The sequence below is a fragment of the Gymnoscopelus braueri genome, assembly GCF_963280865.1.
Source record: "Gymnoscopelus braueri genome assembly, chromosome: 17".
NCBI classification, from domain to species: Eukaryota; Metazoa; Chordata; class Actinopteri; order Myctophiformes; family Myctophidae; genus Gymnoscopelus; species Gymnoscopelus braueri.
The window spans coordinates 51,463,046-51,483,866 of NC_137617.1; the positions used below are offsets into that span (position 1 = coordinate 51,463,046).

At 45.6% G+C, this 20,821-nt stretch overlaps 2 protein-coding genes across 2 annotated transcripts in view; both read right to left on the bottom strand.

Annotated features, from left to right (window-relative positions):
• LOC308105227 (transient receptor potential cation channel subfamily M member 5-like) overlaps positions 1 to 20,821 on the bottom strand; it is a 419,337-nt gene that overhangs the window by 329,605 nt on the left and 68,911 nt on the right. The gene's annotated exons all lie outside the window — the stretch shown is intronic.
• Positions 1 to 20,821, bottom strand: part of LOC308104900 (wings apart-like protein homolog) — a 67,744-nt gene that overhangs the window by 3,849 nt on the left and 43,074 nt on the right. Inside the window, 5 exon segments of the mRNA XM_080455533.1 lie at positions 3,461 to 3,692; positions 3,881 to 4,045; positions 10,164 to 10,279; positions 10,919 to 11,079; positions 17,447 to 17,523. Coding sequence (XP_080311659.1) covers positions 3,461 to 3,692; positions 3,881 to 4,045; positions 10,164 to 10,279; positions 10,919 to 11,079; positions 17,447 to 17,523 — 751 coding nt within the window.

The following is a 20,821-nucleotide window of genomic DNA, read 5'->3' on the forward strand; positions in this document are numbered from 1 at the left end:
CCACGGTAGAACAGTGAAGCCAATGTTAACAGTGAAAAAAAATAGATATATATTATTTAATTTTTTTAATCAAATCAATTAATCGAATATTCGAATACTTATAGGTCGAATAATTCGAATGCTAAAAATCACTATTCGTGAATGCCCTAATGCATAGTTAGTAGCAGTGTCTGAGTGCGTGTGAGGTTTGTTGAGGTCTAGGTCTAAGGTCTAAGGTCTTCAGTACCTTTGTTGAGGTCTAGGTCTAGGTCTAAGGTCTTCAGTACCTTTGTTGAGGTCTAGGTCTAGGTCTAGGTCTAAGGTCTTCAGTACCTTTGTTGAGGTCTAGGTCTAAGGTCTAGGTCTAGGGTCTTCAGTACCTTTGTTGAGGTCTAGGTCTAGGGTCTTCAGTACCTTTGTTGAGGTCTAGGTCTAAGGTCTAAGGTCTTCAGTACCTTTGTTGAGGTCTAGGTCTAGGTCTAAGGTCTTCAGTACCTTTGTTGAGGTCTAGGTCTAAGGTCTTCAGTACCTTTGTTGAGGTCTAGGTCTAGGGTCTTCAGTACCTTTGTTGAGGTCTAGGTCTAGGGTCTTCAGTACCTTTGTTGAGGTCTAGGTCTAAGGTCTAGGGTCTTCAGTACCTTTGTTGAGGTCTAGGTCTAAGGTCTAGGTCTAAGGTCTTCAGTACCTTTGTTGAGGTCTAGGTCTAGGTCTAAGGTCTTCAGTACCTTTGTTGAGGTCTAGGTCTAGGTCTAAGGTCTTCAGTACCTTTGTTGAGGTCTAGGTCTAAGGTCTAGGTCTAAGGTCTTCAGTACCTTTGTTGAGGTCTAGGTCTAGGTCTAGGGTCTTCAGTACCTTTGTTGAGGTCTAGGTCTAAGGTCTAGGTCTAAGGTCTTCAGTACCTTTCTTGAGGTCTAGGTCTAGGGTCTTCAGTACCTTTGTTGAGGTCTAGGTCTAGGGTCTTCAGTACCTTTGTTGAGGTCTAGGTCTAGGGTCTTCAGTACCTTTGTTGAGGTCTAGGTCTAGGTCTAAGGTCTCCAGTACCTTTGTTGAGGTCTAGGTCTAAGGTCTTCAGTACCTTTGTTGAGGTCTAGGTCTAGGTCTAAGGTCTCCAGTACCTTTGTTGAGGTCTAGGTCTAGGTCTAAGGTCTCCAGTACCTTTGTTGAGGTCTAGGTCTAGGTCTAGGTCTAAGGTCTCCAGTACCTTTGTTGAGGTCTAGGTCTAGGTCTAAGGTCTCCAGTACCTTTGTTGAGGTCTAGGTCTAGGTCTAAGGTCTCCAGTACCTTTGTTGAGGTCTAGGTCTAGGTCTAAGGTCTCCAGTACCTTTGTTGAGGTCTAGGTCTAGGTCTAAGGTCTCCAGTACCTTTGTTGAGGTCTAGGTCTAGGTCTAAGGTCTTCATTACCTTTGTTGAGGTCTAGGTCTAGGTCTAAGGTCTTCAGTACCTTTGTTGAGGTCTAGGTCTAAGGTCTAGGTCTAAGGTCTCCAGTACCTTTGTTGAGGTCTAGGTCTAGGTCTAAGGTCTTCAGTACCTTTGTTGAGGTCTAGGTCTAAGGTCTAGGTCTAGGGTCTTCAGTACCTTTGTTGAGGTCTAGGTCTAGGTCTAAGGTCTCCAGTACCTTTGTTGAGGTCTAGGTCTAGGTCTAAGGTCTTCAGTACCTTTGTTGAGGTCTAGGTCTAGGTCTAAGGTCTCCAGTACCTTTGTTGAGGTCTAGGTCTAGGTCTAAGGTCTCCAGTACCTTTGTTGAGGTCTAGGTCTAGGTCTAAGGTCTCCAGTACCTTTGTTGAGGTCTAGGTCTAGGTCTAAGGTCTCCAGTACCTTTGTTGAGGTCTAGGTCTAGGTCTAAGGTCTCCAGTACCTTTGTTGAGGTCTAGGTCTAGGTCTAGGTCTAAGGTCTCCAGTACCTTTGTTGAGGTCTAGGTCTAGGTCTAAGGTCTCCAGTACCTTTGTTGAGGTCTAGGTCTAGGTCTAGGTCTAAGGTCTCCAGTACCTTTGTTGAGGTCTAGGTCTAGGTCTAAGGTCTCCAGTACCTTTGTTGAGGTCTAGGTCTAGGTCTAAGGTCTCCAGTACCTTTGTTGAGGTCTAGGTCTAGGTCTAAGGTCTTCAGTACCTTTGTTGAGGTCTAGGTCTAGGTCTAAGGTCTTCAGTACCTTTGTTGAGGTCTAGGTCTAGGTCTAGGTCTAAGGTCTCCAGTACCTTTGTTGAGGTCTAGGTCTAGGTCTAAGGTCTCCAGTACCTTTGTTGAGGTCTAGGTCTAGGTCTAAGGTCTCCAGTACCTTTGTTGAGGTCTAGGTCTAGGTCTAAGGTCTCCAGTACCTTTGTTGAGGTCTAGGTCTAGGTCTAGGTCTAAGGTCTCCAGTACCTTTGTTGAGGTCTAGGTCTAGGTCTAAGGTCTCCAGTACCTTTGTTGAGGTCTAGGTCTAGGTCTAGGTCTAAGGTCTCCAGTACCTTTGTTGAGGTCTAGGTCTAGGTCTAAGGTCTCCAGTACCTTTGTTGAGGTCTAGGTCTAGGTCTAAGGTCTCCAGTACCTTTGTTGAGGTCTAGGTCTAGGTCTAAGGTCTTCAGTACCTTTGTTGAGGTCTAGGTCTAGGTCTAAGGTCTTCAGTACCTTTGTTGAGGTCTAGGTCTAGGTCTAGGTCTAAGGTCTCCAGTACCTTTGTTGAGGTCTAGGTCTAGGTCTAAGGTCTCCAGTACCTTTGTTGAGGTCTAGGTCTAGGTCTAAGGTCTCCAGTACCTTTGTTGAGGTCTAGGTCTAGGTCTAAGGTCTCCAGTACCTTTGTTGAGGTCTAGGTCTAGGTCTAAGGTCTCCAGTACCTTTGTTGAGGTCTAGGTCTAGGTCTAAGGTCTTCAGTACCTTTGTTGAGGTCTAGGTCTAGGTCTAAGGTCTCCAGTACCTTTGTTGAGGTCTAGGTCTAGGTCTAAGGTCTCCAGTACCTTTGTTGAGGTCTAGGTCTAGGTCTAAGGTCTCCAGTACCTTTGTTGAGGTCTAGGTCTAGGTCTAAGGTCTTCAGTACCTTTGTTGAGGTCTAGGTCTAGGTCTAGGTCTAAGGTCTTCAGTACCTTTGTTGAGGTCTAGGTCTAGGTCTAGGTCTAAGGTCTTCAGTACCTTTGTTGAGGTCTAGGTCTAGGTCTAAGGTCTTCAGTACCTTTGTTGAGGTCTAGGTCTAGGGTCTTCAGTACCTTTGTTGAGGTCTAGGTCTAGGTCTAAGGTCTTCAGTACCTTTGTTGAGGTCTAGGTCTAGGTCTAAGGTCTTCAGTACCTTTGTTGAGGTCTAGGTCTAGGTCTAGGTCTAAGGTCTTCAGTACCTTTGTTGAGGTCTAGGTCTAGGTCTAGGTCTAAGGTCTTCAGTACCTTTGTTGAGGTCTAGGTCTAGGTCTAGGTCTAAGGTCTTCAGTACCTTTGTTGAGGTCTAGGTCTAGGTCTAGGTCTAAGGTCTTCAGTACCTTTGTTGAGGTCTAGGTCTAGGTCTAAGGTCTTCAGTACCTTTGTTGAGGTCCAGTTCTCCATCCTCCTCGGTCTTGGCGTCCTTGTCGGCTGCAGGTTTCTCCACGTCGTCGGCAGCAGCTGCTGCGTTGTCATTGGCCACCCACTGGATCTCCCCGCTGGTCTCCTTCCACTCGCCGCTCTGGTCCAGCGGCGCCGCGGGCGGCTCCATGATGAGGTCATCAGCCTGCGCCTCGGCCAGCACGGCCGCCCTCTCCCTCTGGACAAACAACTGCACCAGAGCATACATTCACTTATTACTTATTTATGTACTTATTATCACTTATTACTTATTACTTATTAACACGTTAAGACCGGGGACGTTTATCAGAAAACTGTTAGGATTTAGAAGACATTTAGCAGAATCCTAACCTCAGGCACTCGATGTGTTAATTAAAATACCTGAGTACTTCCTCTCACCTGCACCAGAGCAGTGATGGCGCACACAGGCCCTGCAGGGGGCGCTGTGTAGCCGTCGTCCTGGAGGAGGGTGGAGTCACAGGACGGCCTGTCAATCTGCATGTCCATCACACAGTGCTTGTTCCTGGAGCTGTACTCTACCAGGTTAATTAATAACCCTAGACCCTACAGACAGACAGGTAGAGAGACAGACAGGTTAATTAAAAACCCTAGACCCTACAGACAGACAGGTAGAGAGACATACAGACAGACAGCATTTCCATTAACAACCTAACCTTGACCCCAGTTCATTGTGCTAGTCTGGTGTGTGAGAGTGTGAGTGTGAGTGTGAGTGTGTGTGTGTGTGTGTGTGTGTGTGTGTGTGTGTGTGTATTTGGAGGAGAAGGATACAATGTTAACTGTGAATAAGTTCATGTGCATTTGTTGTTTATATTGTGAACTTGTTTGGACTGAAGCACTGGGACACATGTTGTTTCCAGTGTGACTGAAGCACTGGGACACATGTTTCCAGTGTGACTGAAGCACTAGGACACATGTTTCCAGTGTGACTGAAGCACTAGGACACATGTTTCCAGTGTGACTGAAGCACTGGGACACATGTTGTTTCCAGTGTGACTGAAGCACTGGGACACATGTTTCCAGTGTGACTGAAGCACTGGGACACATGTTTCCAGTGTGACTGAAGCACTGGGACACATGTTGTTTCCAGTGTGACTGAAGCACTGGGACACATGTTGTTTCCAGTGTGACTGAAGCACTGGGACACATGTTGTTTCCAGTGTGACTGAAGCACTGAGACACATGTTGTTTCCAGTGTGACTGAAGCACTGGGACACATGTTGTTTCCAGTGTGACTGAAGCACTAGGACACATGTTGTTTCCAGTGTACGGAGCCCCTTAGGGGACATTACTAGGTAGATTGTTTTAAGGGTAGGTACATTATTTTAAGAGCTAGGTAGATTGTTTTAAGGGTAGGTACATTATTTTAAGAGCTAGGTAGATTGTTTTAAGGGTAGGTACATTATTTTAAGAGCTGGTGGTTTATGTTTTCTGGTATGGAAAAAAAAACATAGGCTATAACATTTTTTTTGAGGGATGAGTTTTTTTTTTTGAGGGATGAGTTCTTTTTTTTGAGGGATAATTTTCTTTTTTTGAGGGATGAGTTTTTTTTTTTGAGGGATGAGTTATTTTTTTTGAGGGATGAGTTTTCTTTTTTGAGGGATGAGTTTTTTTTTTTGAGGGATGAGTTTTTTTTTTTGAGGGATGAGGTTTTTTTTTTGAGGGATGAGTTGTTTTTTTTTTGAGGGATGAGTTATTTTTTTTGAGGGATGAGTTTTTTTTTTTGAGGGATGAGTTTTTTTTTTAGGAGGGATGACTTTTTTTTTTAAAAGAGGGGATGAGTTTTTTTTTAGGAGGGATGAGTTTTTTTTTTTAAAGAGGGATGAGTTTTTTTTTTTAGGAGGGATGAGTTTTTTTTTTTAAAGAGGGATGAATTTTTCTTTTTTAGGTTAGTTTTTTTTTTTCATGCATGACAAAAAAAAAAAAAAAAAAAAAAACGTTGAAAAAAAAAAATATTATGCCTATCTTGAAAATAAAACCTCTCCTTTTCAAAGTCGCTATTTATAGAATAGTGGAGCGGCTAAGAGAAAAATCGTTCACTTTGTGATGCAAGCATGACATTTGGTACATTTACTCTTCAAACCCCACTCTTTTCAAAAATACCGCTGGCCACGCAAAATTCCAAAATGGCGGCCCACAAATCCAAGATGTCTGTCCAAAAGTGAGGTTTTTCCTTTATAACTCGAAATGTATTGATTTTAAGCACCATAAATGTATTAAAGTTGAATATAAATTTGGGCATTGTGGATATTTTGGTACCACGTACATGACTGTATCTATTACGGTTCTTGAGATACAGCATATAGGTACTTTTACAGACTCAGGAGAGTAAGAAATGTGCAACATTGATTGTTAATAAGTGAATATGGTGATATTTGGTGTTATTTTCATAACCTGTTATTTTCAGTAGGGTTATAACATACAATTCTAAATCCAAGATGGCGTCCAAGATGGCTGCCATTAACTTGAAGTAATCATATCTTAGCAACTATGATACTTTTTTTTTGGCGTGCATATGTTTTTTGGTCTATGAATCCAATGGGGCCATTGCAGTACAGAATTTAGACGTTGATAAAAGTGGATATTTTGGTACCTAGTGCATGTCTATATCTATTGCGGTTCTTGAGATACAGCTTATAGGTTCTTTTACGGAATCGGGAGAGCATAAAAAAGAGGTTTGAGTTACACCTCACAGTTGCAACTGCACAGAGCTGTACACATGAGACCCAGTTTATAGCACTTGCACCTGCCACGACAGCCACATTTACAGCCACATTTGGTAAGCTGTTTGCACGTCTTGGCTATTGGAGAGTTGGCTGTCCAGAAGACCTGCCATTCCTCACCAACCTTCTGCCATCCCCAGTCTGCAGGGTCCTCTGCTCCTGGCTGACACTGGGTTGCCTGGGCCCACACACAACCAGCCTGGTAGGCAGCACGCCTGGTGTGTTGGAGCAAAGCTGCTCTGGTTGGTGGGATTGACTCATAAGGCCTCTGCTTTCTGGCAAACATGTCAAACCTGGCCTCATCCACAGTAGCAGCTGTGCTGGATCTGTCATACATTAGGATGACAAACCTCTCCAGAATCTGTAGGTCACAATCCTCCACTGTGGGAGGGTAAATACCCAGTTTGGAGAATACAGGCGAGACCTCTGGGCATATGTCCCATGTCTGCCAAGCAGTTTCTTGCCTTTGTTGCGGAAGGCTGACACGGTGTCACATCCTGTAAAGGCATGAAAGAATAGCATGCCTTTGACCTTCTCCTGGCCAACAAAATGAAATAGGTCATGCACACTGATCCAGCGCAGGCTCTGACCTTGTCCAAATGCAACCCACATCTGCTGTAGTCCAGCCTCTTGAAGAGCAGCGAAGACACTTACTAAGATGAGAACATCTGTGTCATTTGCCTTGATCAGGATGGATTGGCTACCATGTTCTGCAGCATGTTTGGCGTGCACAAAGATGCGGCTATCAGCTTGCTATTCTTTCATGCCTTTACAGGATGTGACACCGTGTCAGCCTTCCGCGACAAAGGCAAGAAAACTGCTTGGCAGACATGGGACATATGCCCAGAGGTCTCGCCTGTATTCTCCAAACTGGGTATTTACCCTCCCACAGTGGAGGATTGTGACCTACAGATTCTGGAGAGGTTTGTCATCCTAATGTATGACAGATCCAGCACAGCTGCTACTGTGGATGAGGCCAGGTTTGACATGTTTGCCAGAAAGCAGAGGCCTTATGAGTCAATCCCACCAACCAGAGCAGCTTTGCTCCAACACACCAGGCGTGCTGCCTACCAGGCTGCCTACCAGGCAACCCAGTGTCAGCCAGGAGCAGAGGACCCTGCAGACTGGGGATGGCAGAAGGTTGGTGAGGAATGGCAGGTCTTCTGGACAGCCAACTCTCCAATAGCCAAGACGTGCAAACAGCTTACCAAATGTGGCTGTAAATGTGGCTGTCGTGGCAGGTGCAAGTGCTATAAACTGGGTCTCATGTGTACAGCTCTGTGCAGTTGCAACTGTGAGGTGTAACTCAAACCTCTTTTTTATGCTCTCCCGATTCCGTAAAAGAACCTATAAGCTGTATCTCAAGAACCGCAATAGATATAGACATGCACTAGGTACCAAAATATCCACTTTTATCAACGTCTAAATTCTGTACTGCAATGGCCCCATTGGATTCATAGACCAAAAAACATATGCACGCCAAAAAAAAAGTATCATAGTTGCTAAGATATGATTACTTCAAGTTAATGGCAGCCATCTTGGACGCCATCTTGGATTTAGAATTGTATGTTATAACCCTACTGAAAATAACAGGTTATGAAAATAACACCAAATATCACCATATTCACTTATTAACAATCAATGTTGCACATTTCTTACTCTCCTGAGTCTGTAAAAGTACCTATATGCTGTATCTCAAGAACCGTAATAGATACAGTCATGTACGTGGTACCAAAATATCCACAATGCCCAAATTTATATTCAACTTTAATACATTTATGGTGCTTAAAATCAATACATTTCGAGTTATAAAGGAAAAACCTCACTTTTGGACAGACATCTTGGATTTGTGGGCCGCCATTTTGGAATTTTGCGTGGCCAGCGGTATTTTTGAAAAGAGTGGGGTTTGAAGAGTAAATGTAACAAATTTCATGCTTGCATCACAAAGTGAACGATTTTTCTCTTAGCCGCTCCACTATTCTATAAATAGCGACTTTGAAAAGGAGAGGTTTTATTTTCAAGATAGGCATAATATTTTTTTTTGGTCCAAGTTTTTTTTTTTTTTTTCAAAGTTTTTTTTTTTTGTCATGCATGAAAAAAAAAACTAACCTAAAAAAAAAAATTCATCCCTCTTTTAAAAAAAAAACTCATCCCTCCTAAAAAAAAAAACTCATCCCTCTTTTAAAAAAAAAACTCATCCCTCCTAAAAAAAAAACTCATCCCTCTTTTAAAAAAAAAACTCATCCCTCCTAAAAAAAAAAAATCATCCCTCTTTTAAAAAAAACTCATCCCTCCTAAAAAAAAAACTCATCCCTCAAAAAAAAAAACTCATCCCTCTTTAAAAAAAAAAAATCATCCCTCCTAAAAAAAAAACTCATCCCTCAAAAAAAAAAACTCATCCCTCAAAAAAAAAAACTCATCCCTCAAAAAAAAAACTCATCCCTCAAAAAAAAAAACTCATCCCTCAAAAAAAAAACTCATCCCTCAAAAAAAAAAACTTATCCCTCAAAAAAAAAAACTCATCCCTCAAAAAAAAAAACTCATCCCTCAAAAAAAATGTTATAGCCTATGTTTTTTTTTTCCATACCAGAAAACATAAACCACCAGCTCTTAAAATAATGTACCTACCCTTAAAACAATCTACCTAGCTCTTAAAATAATGTACCTACCCTTAAAACAATCTACCTAGCTCTTAAAATAATGTACCTACCCTTAAAACAATCTACCTAGTAATGTCCCCTAAGGGGCTCCGTACCAGTGTGACTGACGCACTAGGACACATGTTGTTTCCAGTGTGACTGAAGCACTGGGACACATGTTGTTTCCAGTGTGACTGACGCACTGGGACACATGTTGTTTCCAGTGTGACTGAAGCACTGGGACACATGTTGTTTCCAGTGTGACTGAAGCACTGAGACACATGTTGTTTCCAGTGTGACTGACGCACTGGGACACATGTTGTTTCCAGTGTGACTGAAGCACTAGGACACATGTTGTTTCCAGTGTGACTGAAGCACTGAGACACATGTTGTTTCCAGTGTGACTGACGCACTGGGACACATGTTGTTTCCAGTGTGACTGACGCACTAGGACACATGTTGTTTCCAGTGTGACTGAAGCACTAGGACACATGTTGTTTCCAGTGTGACTGAAGCACTAGGACACATGTTGTTTCCAGTGTGACTGACGCACTAGGACACATGTTGTTTCCAGTGTGACTGAAGCACTAGGACACATGTTGTTTCCAGTGTGACTGAAGCACTGAGACACATGTTGTTTCCAGTGTGACTGAAGCACTGGGACACATGTTGTTTCCAGTGTGACTGAAGCACTGGGACACATGTTGTTTCCAGTGTGACTGAAGCACTAGGACACATGTTGTTTCCAGTGTGACTGAAGCACTGGGACACATGTTGTTTCCAGTGTGACTGAAGCACTAGGACACATGTTGTTTCCAGTGTGACTGAAGCACTGGGACACATGTTGTTTCCAGTGTGACTGAAGCACTGGGACACATGTTGTTTCCAGTGTGACTGAAGCACTAGGACACATGTTGTTTCCAGTGTGACTGAAGCACTGGGACACATGTTGTTTCCAGTGTGCGGGACATCAAAAGCAACTGAAAAGAATTTGTGCCCCTGTAATGTATTTTATAAATGTGGACTCAAATAAAGACATTGAAATGTGTACCAGAACTCTGATGTCAAAGCGTTGTTCTTGGGGGAGGTACTGTGTGTGTGTGAGAGTGAGAGTGAGAGTGAGAGAGTGTGTGTGTGTGTGTGTGTGTGTGTGTGTGTGTGTGTGTGTGTGTGTGTGTGTGTGTGTGTGTGTGTGTGTGTGTGTGTGTGTGTGAGTGAGTGAGTGTGTGAGTGTGAGTGTGTGTGTGTGTGTGTGTGTGTGTGTGTGTGAGTGAGTGAGTGAGTGTGAGTGTGTGTGTGTACCAGAACTCTGATGTCAAAGCGTTGTTCTTGGGGGAGGTACTGAGGAACTCTCAGAACGCAGTTCAGAGCCGTGGTGATGAGGTCATCCTGCTCCCCCGTCTTGGTGCTGCCCCACTCTGTGTGCGCACACACACACACACACACACACACACACACACACACACACACACACACACACACAGTAAAACATCAAAGCGTGTTTTGGCTGGAGACCCAATAGAGAAATTGAGACGTTTTGCCCCGGGACCCAAACTAGTGAAAATGGCAGATCTACAAGCTCACAACTCGCCGCTTTGCGCCGTGCTGTGAGCTTGTAGATCTGCCATTTTCACTACTTCTTAAACTTAATTTTTTGTTAAAAGCAAATCCTTATGTATTTGACCCCCAAAATGACATGTATTTGACCCCCAAAATGATATGTATTTGACCCCCAAAATGACATGTATTTGACCCCCAAAATGATATGTATTTGACCCCCAAAATGATATGTATTTGACCCCCAAAATGATATGTATTTGACCCCCAAAATGATATGTATTTGACCCCCAAAATGATATGTATTTGACCCCCAAAATGATATGTATTTGACCACCGACCCCCATCTCAACATATGTTGTTCCAGGGACCCCCCAGAAGCAAAGATTTGAGTTAAAAATGTTCGCTTTAAAATAATATATATTCAAAGATTTGTACACATTTTCATGATTTAAAAAAAATATCAGATCTACAAGCTGTGTGCGTGCGTGCGTGCGTACCGTTGTCGTGCGTGAGGTTCAACAGGACTTCTATCACGGCTCTCATACAGTCTCTGGTGGCCGTGGCCACGTTGCTATAGCAACAGGAGGTCAACGAGGAGGCGTGGTCAGGCATCTGCAGGCCGAAGGTCAGAATGAGACACTCACACCTCGTCAACGCCCTGGGAGAGAGACATAGAGACACAGAGACAGAGAGAGAGAGAGAGAGAGAGAGAGAGAGAGAGAGAGAGAGAGAGAGAGAGAGAGAGGATCAGGGGGTCCGTCATACTGGAGATAAATATTCTGTGACTATGACTACTTGAAAAGGTAATAAAATGGCTAAATGGCTGGCAGGCTGGGCCTTATTTAGTAGTATATAATCTGGCAGTTAAAGGGTTAAGAGGGGAGCACGGGGTCTGCCCGTAACCCAGAACCACAGCCCCGCCCCCAGAACCCAGCCCTGCCCCGGACCCAGAACCACAGCCCCGCCCCCAGAACCCAGCCCTGCCCCGGACCCAGAACCCAGCCCTGCCCCGGACCCAGAACCCCAGCCCTGCCCCGGACCCAGAACCCAGCCCTGCCCCGGACCCAGAACCCCAGCCCTGCCCCGGACCCAGAACCCAGCCCTGCCCCGGACCCAGAACCCCAGCCCCGCCCCCAGAACCCAGCCCTGCCCCGGACCCAGAACCACAGCCCCGCCCCCAGAACCACAGCCCCGCCCCCAGAACCACAGCCCCGCCCCCAGAACCCAGCCCTGCCCCGGACCCAGAACCACAGCCCCGCCCCCAGAACCACAGCCCCGCCCCCAGAACCACAGCCCCGCCCCCAGAACCCAGCCCTGCCCCGGACCCAGAACCACAGCCCCGCCCCCAGAACCACAGCCCCGCCCCCAGAACCCAGCCCTGCCCCGGACCCAGAACCACAGCCCCGCCCCCAGAACCACAGCCCCGCCCCCAGAACCACAGCCCCGCCCCCAGAACCCAGCCCTGCCCCGGACCCAGAACCACAGCCCCGCCCCCAGAACCACAGCCCCGCCCCCAGAACCCAGCCCTGCCCCGGACCCAGAACCACAGCCCCGCCCCCAGAACCCAGCCCTGCCCCGGACCCAGAACCCCAGCCCCGCCCCCAGAACCCAGCCCTGCCCCGGACCCAGAACCACAGCCCCGCCCCCAGAACCACAGCCCCGCCCCCAGAACCACAGCCCCGCCCCCAGAACCCAGCCCTGCCCCGGACCCAGAACCACAGCCCCGCCCCCAGAACCACAGCCCCGCCCCCAGAACCACAGCCCCGCCCCCAGAACCCAGCCCTGCCCCGGACCCAGAACCACAGCCCCGCCCCCAGAACCACAGCCCCGCCCCCAGAACCCAGCCCTGCCCCGGACCCAGAACCACAGCCCCGCCCCCAGAACCACAGCCCCGCCCCCAGAACCACAGCCCCGCCCCCAGAACCCAGCCCTGCCCCGGACCCAGAACCACAGCCCCGCCCCCAGAACCACAGCCCCGCCCCCAGAACCCAGCCCTGCCCCGGACCCAGAACCACAGCCCCGCCCCCAGAACCCAGCCCTGCCCCGGACCCAGAACCCCAGCCCCGCCCCCAGAACCCAGCCCTGCCCCGGACCCAGAACCACAGCCCCGCCCCCAGAACCCAGCCCTGCCCCGGACCCAGAACCACAGCCCCGCCCCCAGAACCCAGCCCTGCCCCGGACCCCAGCCCCGCCCCCAGAACCCAGCCCTGCCCCGGACCCAGAACCCCAGCCCCGCCCCCAGAACCCAGCCCTGCCCCGGACCCAGAACCCCAGCCCCGCCCCCAGAACCCAGCCCCGCCCCGGACCCAGAACCCCAGCCCCGCCCCCAGAACCCAGCCCCGCCCCCAGAACCCCAGCCCCGCCCCGGACCCAGAACCCCAGCCGGGTCGGGTCCAGAATAGGGATAAAAAATTATGGGTTCATTCATTCATTCATTGATAGTTGATAACCTCATCGATCGATTAATAGACAAGCGGCGTTTTTTAGGACAAAAAGGGAAATTCTCGTCCAAAACTGTAAATGAGTGCAAAAACATCATTGCCTTGATGTATAGAACATTAACGAGCTTCAGCTGGACACAGACACACACACTGCAGTGCTCTATGGCAGGAGTCTTCAACAGGGGGTCCTCAGAGCTACTATAGGGGGTCCTCAGAGCTACTATAGGGGGTCCTCAGAGCTACTATAGGGGGTCCTCAGAGCTACTATAGGGGGTCCTCAGAGCTACTATAGGGGGTCCGCCAAATCTTTGTGTGATAGGATTTAGTTTTTTTACATTAACCACTTGAACCCTAGAATTCCTTTTCTGAGGGGAACATTAGCCGAAAATAGCAGATCTAAAAGCTCTCAACGCCTCGCGCTGCGAGGCGTTGAGAGCTTGTAAATCGGCTATTATTGGCAAAGAGGCTATAGGTGTAGAGGGAAAAAAGAGCGGACTAAGTAAAAAAACAACTTTAATCTGAAACACAATTTTATAAAATATAGAGGAGGGGGTCCCTGCTTCATCTCTCTCTCAGCTAGGGGGTCCTTGGCCTGAAAACGTTGAAGACCCCTGGTCTATGGAGTCTGTCTCATTTCTCTGCTAAAGCCCTTGAATATGATGGAATATGATTAAGGATTTAGTGTGATTATGATAAGCTCACAGCTCAGATCACACACACCATGCCTGGAACTTTCACTAGCCCCAAAAAATATATATATATATATTTTAGATCTACAAGCTCATGGCGTGGCACTCGGTGCCGTGAACGACACAGTGACATGAGCATTAATGAGCATGGGGTCCAGTAGGGTCTAGAGCAGTGTTTATCAACCCTGGCAAACGTCCCAATTTTGGGCCGGGGTACTACTGCTGAGTACTGCTGAGGTGTGCCGCGCCGTTTGAAGAAGGTTTGAAAAAATATCATTTTGAAACCCCCCCCCCCCCCCTTTTTTTTTTTTTAAACAATAATAATAATCAGGCATGCAAACAGCCCCGAGGTGAAAAGGGTGACAACATGCTGTTTTTTTTCGGGTCAGGTGTCACACTATTGCCCTATTTGGATTCCAAACGGCTAGTGGAAGCTGAAAAGCTACAAGTTTGCATGTCTGAATAATGCAAAAACAGAAATATTTGTTTGCATTTGCTTTTTTTCTCCCCCATATATTTTTCATGATAAAAAAAGTGCGTATCGTATCGTATTGAAGTTGTGTGCCCAATATCGTATCGTATCGTTTCGTGAAATTAGTACACCCCTAGTGTGTGTATATAGATATACCGTATATATATATATATATGCTGCGTTCTTGGATTGAATTGAGTTAATTAAATAATCTATCCGTCTGTGAGATGAGCAGATGTAGAAAGAGAACAGGAAGTGACACAGAGGTCACATGGCAGGCTGGGGGTCAAAATGTCAGGCACTTAACTGAGAAGAAGTTACAACCAGGAAATAAAACAGACACTGATCATTACCCCACACACACACACACACGCGCACACACGCACGCATGCACGCACGCACGCACACGCACACGCACACACATAATGGACTGTTTGTTAGAATCCATAGACCGACAAAAGGATTATCGATTATCTACAAACATTGTGAGCTTGTAGATCTGCTATTTAAAAAAATATATATATTCCATCCCGATGTACATGTTTTATTAGAAAACACTGAAAACACGTTTCCTTGGCAGGGGTCCTCGAAGTTCCTATCACACACAGATCTTGGGATCTTTAATCCCTGCATCCTTGTGCTGAAAAACATTGAGGACCCCTGCTAAGGAAAAGTTTTTTTTTTTTAAATAGCAGATCTACAAGCTCACAATGTTTGTAGATAATCGATAATCCTTTTGTCGGTCTACCAAGGATTCCAACAAACAGTCCATTATGTTTGTGCGTGTGCGTGTGCGTGCGTGTGTGGGATAATGATCAACTATTTGAACCCTAACATTTGCCCCTACATTTGCCAAAAGTAGCCGATCTACAAGCTCACAATGAGCTTGTAGATCTGCTACTTATGGCATAGACATTTGGCGTAGTGGAAAAAGAGCAGACCAAGTACAGAGCCAAAGGCAGTGGCGGAGCGTCCGGGTAGGCGGACTCCGGGGTCCCGGGACTCTGGGGGCCCGGGCCGTCAGATCACATGGACCTTTATTTTATTCGAATTAGACGCACTTTGCGTGCTCCTCCTCTCCGTAACTTTCCCAGAGATTACCCAGCTTACATGGAACTGCAAATATATTCGAGGCAATTCACCCCAATACACTGTAGAAAGAATATGTATGAACAAAAACAAACAAATAAAAATGAATTGACACAAAACTGATGCAGTCAAACAAGTCTATGAATCTATCTGTGAAATCTATGAAAAAGTTGAATCTGCAACACAAGTAGATCTCTCTCTTTCTCAGCTAAGGGGTCCTTGGCCTGAAAAACGTTGAAGAGTTATGAATACACAATACACACACGATCTGTCAGTGACTGGTGTGCATCCTCACATGTAGTTGATGCGGTCGGTAGTACTGTAGTGTTGTAGTCAGAGCAGCACCAATCTGGGAACCCAGAGCCAAGATGAGAATGAAAAACAGCGCCCTCTGCTGTTTGTACTATCTCATCTTGGCTCTGGGACAATGACAACGTAGCACCCGTGCGCAAAGGAAACCGGGGTTTAGGTCTGCCTTCAGCGTTTCACTTCCAGTGGTGCGACTGTGTTTTCATTCCCACTAACAATATTTCTACACGGAACACTAACACCACTTCTCCCAGAGAACATGGATGGTTTTGGTTATAAGCCCACTGGTTTCTATGATGAAAGAGCAAGTTAAAATGTGAATATCTTTCCGTGGTTTTGTCTGCTCCGAGGACGCTATTGTTAAATTAGTTTGGGTTTGTTTCGAGGGGGGAAGGATCGACGGACACGTGAATCCCGCCCACTACATTTGATTGGGTAAAGCGCGGCCTGCTTCCTGATCTGAAGGCACGCCCACTTGTAGCCCAGTGCGTACACGTTATGACGAGCCTTCACGACAGATTCCAACGCAGAGCAGAATCTGTTCTTGAGAGATTAGAGCAGCACCAACAGCAGCTTTGTGACCCAGTGCATTATTATTGCTGCCATAAAGCACATTTCTGTTGCACACACACAACACAAACACAAACATGCTCCATTGCTCATGATGATTCTCTGAGCTTTTTGCACCTTGACCTGAACGACCTGAACGACCTGAACGGCTTTCCTGTTCCCAACGTTTTCATTCAGCCAAGGTCTTCTCCATTCATGTTTAACTGTGTTTTAACTCAATGACGGTCACGTCCGAACCCTCTTTTATCACCAACGCCACCGCGATGACATCGTTCCACTGGACCGCGACCACACGAGGGAGTGATTTAATGCAGTGGTTTTCAACCAGTGGTCCGGGGACCACCAGTGGTCCTTGAGGGGGTTCCAGGGGGTCCCCAGACAAATTAATAGTTAGGAAACAAAATTGAACCGTGTGTGTCTGTAACTCTGAGAGTGTACAAATGGAACCAAATGGACCCTAACGGGTCCATTTGGTTCCATTTGTACACTCTCAGAGTTAAATGAACGCTAATGATGATGATACAATGTAGATTGAAATCAAAATGGTTGAGTCCCTGGCATAACTTTTCCAATGGGGGTCCGTGGGCTAATAGGTATCAATGTGGGGGTCCTTGACACAAAAAGGGTTGAAAACCATTGATTTAATTCAAACAATCCAATATAGAAGCTGGATGAACTGCTTTGAAAACCTATCATGATACTACGTCCCATATGAAACACAGTGTTTGCATTGGCATATGAGTGACTAGTGTGAGTCAGAGTGACCAATACATCCTCTGGAATCTCCCATTGATAAACAAAGCAATTGTTCTGCTGCTTATTTTAACTCATTCACTGCCACTGACGTAAAAAACGGAATTATTTCCAATTACCAAATCTGCCACTGACGTAAAAAACATATTTTTGGGAAAAAACGTTGATTTTTATAAAGATCTAACCCCCCTTTATCCATCGCAGTGACACAATTCATTGTAGCACACCCGGATACGGAAACGAGGTCAATCGAAGATTTCCGTTTCCGCCTGCCGCTGCTCTAAACCTTCCGCTAAATCGCCATTATCTCGGATTGTTTATCTCCGCCGGGGTGAGTCAGTCTGTTTAGAAACCTCTACTACTGCAAAATGGAATGTCACCGATTGAAAATGTGTTCTCTGGGCCACTCCCACAACTACCCTGTGTGTCTACAAACAGTTGACCTTATTTATGTATTTGCAGATCTGCACTGATGTCATAAAAAGCCCCTAAAGAATCCTCACCACGGAGAACTTTAATCCATGAGGACCCCTTTGCTGAGAGTAACTCTGAGGACCCCCAGTTGAAGGCCCTTGCTTTAGAGAGAGAGAGAGAGTGTGTGTGTGTGTGTGTGTGTGTGTGTGTGTGTGTGTGTGTGTGTGTGTGTGTGTGTGTGTGTGTGTGTGTGTGTGTGTGTGTGTGTGTGTGTGTGTGTGTACTCACTTTGCAGAGGAGATGATCAGAGAGGAGTCCTTATATGCAATCAGATAGCTCTGGTTTTCTGAATTCTGATGGGAAACCTGTACACACACACACACACACACACACACACACACACACAGTGTTGCGTTCAGTCAGACAGATAGATGCACAGTGTCTTCATAGCACTAGGTAACAGAGCACAGTGTCTTCATAGCACTAGGTAACAGAGTGTCTTCATAGCACTAGGTAACAGAGCACAGTGTCTTCATAGCACAAGGTAACAGTGTCTTCATAGCACTAGGTAACAGTGTCTTCATAGCACTAGGTAACAGTGTCTTCATAGCACTAGGTAACAGAGCACAGTGTCTTCATAGCACTAGGTAACAGTGTCTTCATAGCACTAGGTAACAGAGCACAGTGTCTTCATAGCACTAGGTAACAGAGCACAGTGTCTTCATAGCACAAGGTAACAGTGTCTTCATAGCACTAGGTAACAGTGTCTTCATAGCACTAGGTAACAGTGTCTTCATAGCACTAGGTAACAGAGCACAGTGTCTTCATAGCACTAGGTAACAGAGTGTCTTCATAGCACTAGGTAACAGAGCACAGTGTCTTCATAGCACTAGGTAACAGAGTGTCTTCATAGCACTAGGTAACAGAGCACAGTGTCTTCATAGCACTAGGTAACAGAGTGTCTTCATAGCACTAGGTAACAGAGCAGAGCACAGTGTCTTCATAGCACTAGGTAACAGAGCACAGACGGTGGTTAGTTGTAATGATACTAGTATTAGCATTAGCCACATTTGGCTAACTCCCGGCCGATCGGGACAGATCTTCCATTTTAATACTCATTCATCCATTAAGACAGGGAACGCATCTGTGTCATTTTAACACATTGAGTGCCATAAACGGCCCGGACCGTTTTTGAGAAGCTATGCGTTATTTTGTTTTAATATATTTCTCCCACGTGGGGGCGCTCTAACGAAACTTTGGGATCATCCAAGGAGTCTCCAAGAAGGAGAGGCCGGATGTGGATCCATGTAAAAAATGCTTCCGGTCGGCCTCTCCAATGTTAACTCCTTGACTAAAAGCTTAATATCTCCATTTCTTTTTAACGTGGTGGAAGTGAGACGTTTTCGATCGGCGATCACTCTGCAATGGAGGATCGCGTTAAAAATATTATTGTTCCAGGCGTTAGTCGGGACCCTCCACCGTCTCGCACGCACGCTTTGTTTACATGCACTTCCACGACGGGGCTTCTACAGCACGACACATATCAACGTAAGTGGATGGAAGATATGCTGGCACTGGATGTACCCTATTTGAATAAACCTCTGGCACACAATGTGTTAAGATGTCTTTGGCTTTTCAAAACTAGCAGATCTGTATTAGGGGTTTTGTACCATCAAGGTTGGATGCTGGGTTCGGGGGTTGGAGGAGGCTCGGTTTGAGGTTTGTTCACCAGTTATGTTACTCCAACCAGCTAAAGTCATTTGATCAACTCAACGAGTTGAACCTGCCTAGAACTGACTTTTTTAGAAAATCACGAGGACTGGGACTGCCAGAGACTACACTACTCCTACAAGCGAGTGCTGGAGGAGATGTGGTGAGCAGGTCGGCGACCATTCACATATCTTTTGGACATGTCCTAAAGTGCGGCAGTTTTGGAATGCAGTATTTAGCGACATCAATAAAGTATTTGATACTCAAGTACCACAAGATTTCAAGACGGCTATTCTAGGAATTGTGCCGACAGGTTTTGAAGGCAGGAAGAATATTTACCTCCTACAGATATTGTTAACGGCAGCCAAAAAATGCATCACAATTAACTGGTTGGGTCTGCTCCCTCCGACCCCCGAACAATGGTTGAATAAAGTCAAAGAGATTAGAGATATGGAAAGAATCACTTATTTGGTGAGGCAACGAAGCGAGCAATTTACGAAAAAGTGGACGCCTTTTGCACTTATTGAGTTATGATACGATTTATAATTTTATAAAGAGATTTATATTATGTGTAATTTGATAGCCTGAATGTGCGGTATGTGTGTGTATATATGTATATATATATATATATATATATATATATATATATATATATATATATATATATATATATATATATATATATATATATATATTTAAAGATTTGCACAAATGTTCACAATTCATGTTCTAAAAAAAATAGCAGATCTACAAGCTCATTAGTCAGGGGATATTAAAAAAATCTTGGAATAAATTCCTTACCAAAAAAAATCTTCACCAATGTGTTTGTAAAGGTGTCTAGTAACACATCTCACAAAGACTGAAATGCAGTCCCCCTAGGAGAATTTTTGACAGCTCCTTAAAGTTGGGGTACCCACCATAACCTTGGTTAAAAAAAATCTAAATTTAATTCTGTTTTAAGTAGCATGTGAGGTGTCAAACTAGGGTGTTTTTATGATTCTGAATCCAATGCAAGCATTTGTTTTGCACCAAAACCAGTCCTTGGGCTAAAAACGGCCCAATCTCAATGGGCTTTTTACACAAAAAGTATACCTGGAAAAGGATGGCTATGGCCGTTTTTAGCCCAAGGAGTGGTTTTGGTGCAAAACAAATGCTTGCAATGGATTCAGAATCATAAAAACACCCTAGTTTGACCCCTCACATGCTACTTAAAACAGAGTTAATTTTATTTTTTTATTTTTTTAACCAAGGTTATGGTGGGTACCCCAACTTTAAGGAGCTGTCAAAAATTATCCTAGGGGGACTGCATTTCAGTCTTTGTGAGATGTGTTACTAGACACCTTTACAAACACATTGGCGAAGATTTTTTTTGGTAAGGAATTTATTCCAAGATTGGAAAATATTCTGCTAATATCCCCTGACTACATAGCTTGTAGATCTGCTATTTCTGGAATAGCAAAAGGAAATGTTAAAATGACACAGAGATGCGTTCCCTGTCTTTATTGCGAACGCGGGAGGAGGCGCGGCGAAGCCGCGCCTCCGACCAAGTGGAGCTTACTATGTAACCCTGCTTGGGTTGTGTCTCTGTGTCTCTGTGTCTCCGTGTGCACTGCCTGTGTGCACTGCCTGTGTGCAGCTCCTCTGAGATAAGTAAATGTCCAATTTAGACGTACCATACATCAAATGAAAGGTCTTTGAAAACTGAACACACCTGTCAAGGTTGCGTTTAAGCCCGCCCCTTCCCCCGGAAGCCACGCCCCGGAGAAGGCTCCTAAAAACTCCCCATTGAAACCCCATGTTAAATGAAAAGTGCCCGAATCGCTCCCAAACTTTTTCTACCCCCCCTAAGTGGGGGTCTACGAACAAATACATCGGGCTCGGATTTTGGCTCCGCCCCCCGGAAGTGGGTGAAACAGGCACTTCAAACACTTTGTTGAATTGTTCAAAAACATT